Here is a 2,605-nt window from a genome sequence, read left to right on the forward strand (position 1 = left end):
TATATATATATGCAGCCAAGTGACAACATAGTTGTGGCCGATGCTGGTGTCACATAACTGGCACCTATGCCAGTGGCACATAAGAAGCATCTTTCGAACATTGTGCCTTACTGAGGCAATGACATGTGACTATGACCTTCGGTGATATGCTGTGCTTGAGAAGACCCATCAAGCTCAGTGAAATTGTAGTCATGACTGATGCTGGTGTCGTATAACTGGCACTTATGCTGGTCACACATAGAAAGCACCCATTACACCCTTGAGTGGTTGGCATTAGGAACGGCATCCAGCTGCAGAAACCATGCCAAATCAGATTGGAACCCGATGCAGCTCTCCAGTTTCAATCAAAACATCCCTTACATTTTCCACTTGAAAGTAATTATTATAAGAGAATCAATTATGTTTTAGGCAATTATGTCTTGGGGGTTACAACTTCTTGTTGTTTTTCTTTCAAATCTAAATAGAAAGTATTGTCTCCAGTCTCAGGACTCTTAGGGCTGGTTCCTGGTTTTTATGGATTAAATGTGATTAAGATCACATTTCCCCTGAATGGGATATAAGTCTGTCCCAGGTTTACTCATTTGTAACTGACTGAACTGGAGTAATATGAAATGAAGTGTCTTGCTCAAGAACATAACCCATTAACCTGACCAGGAATCAAAACCACGACCTTGTGATTGTGAGTTTGAACATCCTTAACTACTAGGTCACACATCATCATTTTCAAACCTGAATACATTAATCAAAGTGTTTCTGAGTGGAAGCTTTAGTCTTGTCAAGTACATGACAACCCCTCTAATACTGGTGCTATGAAAATAATGCATTCAGTACCATTTCTGTAAAATTATTGGCATTAGGAAGACTATCTAGTTGTAGAAATGAAACATAGGAATGATGCCTGGTCTTTTGATGCATATAGAAGAGCAGTAAATTTGAGTAAGGACTAATTCAGACTGTGGTGACCCACCAAACCCATCTCAGTATGAAAAGTAGACGTTAAAGTGAAGATGATGTTTGTTTACATTATAAATTGAAATGAAAAACATACATCGTTTTTATTTTTTTTTATTTTTGTTATATCATTAAAAAACAAATGATCTTTGTTTTTCTACTTTACGATTTTCTGCTGGAAATAAATTCTTAATGCCATTTTATTTCATTTCTTTATTACAGAAGTAAAACAATGTCATCGGTTAAAGTTGCTGTAAGGGTACGTCCCTTCAACAGTCGGGAAATTGCCCGAGACTCAACTTGTATCATTGATATGTGTGGAACAACAACCAGTAAGTTAATCATTTTTTTGACCATTTTCTGCTCCTCTGCCTCCTCTCTCTCTCTCTTCTCCCTACTTTTCTTATTTTTAGCTAGAATTGCTGAGATGTGACATAATTGTAAGAGACTTTGACTTTTATGTCACCTCTTCATAGTCCTCTATCATTTAACCCTTTAGCATTTAAACTTTAGCATTTAATCTGGCCTAAATGTTCCCCCCGTTTCATGTTCAAAGTGGCCAGTTCCAGCCTCTCACCTTAAAATGTCATTCTAAAAATAAGCAGTCACATCATTGAAATCTCAAAGCTACAAGATGAACACAAGATTAATTCCAAACAATGCAAATAAACAAGCATTACATTCGACAGAGAAATCTGAATGCTAAAAGGTTAAAGAGACAGTGGCTATTCTGGCCGACAGTCAGGTGACCAGATCTTTCGGTAAGTGTGCTCCAATAGACTGAAAGACAGTAGGAAACCAAAACCTACAATGGGCTTAATATGTCTGTAATTTGGAAATTTTGATAATTTCTATCATTCACAATAATGGCTTCAGATGAAAAAAAAATAATAAAGTAGACAATTAGAAAATTTGCTGATCACGTTAACCCTTTTGTTACCATATTTCTGTTGGAATCAGCGATTTTGTCTCATTAAAAAAGACAACCAAAAGAGTGTTTCATCCTTGCTTTTGTGATACCTAGTGCTGCCTAATAAAAGGTAAACTCTTGTATCTTCCTTGTTTTTCCTACTTAATAAGCGGTAAATTCCTACTAAGTGACATAACGTGTTATAGTTCTGTTTTGCAGTTGTAGCCAGTCTACATTTGCTGTTATACTCCTTCAAATGATATAAATGTCATCAATTCCATTTCATTATTCTTTATCTGAAATCTTATATCTTGTCAAAACAAAAACCAATATTTTAACAATATTTTAAAAGGTAATCTCTGATTGACCAGTATTTTAACAATATTTTAAAAGGCAATTTCTGATTGACCAATGCTATTAAAAATTTAATCTTATAAATGTTTTTGTGTATTTGTCACTGTTGATTTAATTTTATTTTGGTGAATTAAAATTGCTGTTCTTGTCACGATCCTATGAAATACTGTGATCAGTATGCATACATACATACATACATATATCTGTGTGTACACAGACGTGTACATATATGTGCAACAAAATTTCCATAAATTAGTAATCCCTAAACAAGTATAATCCTGACCGGAGTTAGAACCCCAATGAAGGATAATTGCATAATATCAATGTATAGTATAATACATACATACTTACATATATATATATATATATATATATATATATATATATATA

At 34.2% G+C, this 2,605-nt stretch overlaps 1 protein-coding gene across 10 annotated transcripts in view; it reads left to right on the forward strand.

Moving 5' to 3' along the window:
* LOC106880568 (kinesin-like protein unc-104) overlaps positions 1–2,605 on the forward strand; it is a 305,280-nt gene that overhangs the window by 119,060 nt on the left and 183,615 nt on the right. For all 10 annotated transcript variants that reach the window (XM_052976565.1, XM_052976570.1, XM_052976569.1 and 7 more), the window contains one exon: positions 1,174–1,283. In XM_052976565.1, coding sequence (XP_052832525.1) covers positions 1,184–1,283 — 100 coding nt within the window. In that variant the 5' untranslated portion in view covers positions 1,174–1,183. The remainder of the gene's footprint in view (positions 1–1,173; positions 1,284–2,605) is intronic.

Source organism: Octopus bimaculoides, chromosome 25, assembly GCF_001194135.2.
Source record: "Octopus bimaculoides isolate UCB-OBI-ISO-001 chromosome 25, ASM119413v2, whole genome shotgun sequence".
In the NCBI taxonomy this organism is placed as follows: domain Eukaryota; kingdom Metazoa; phylum Mollusca; class Cephalopoda; order Octopoda; family Octopodidae; genus Octopus; species Octopus bimaculoides.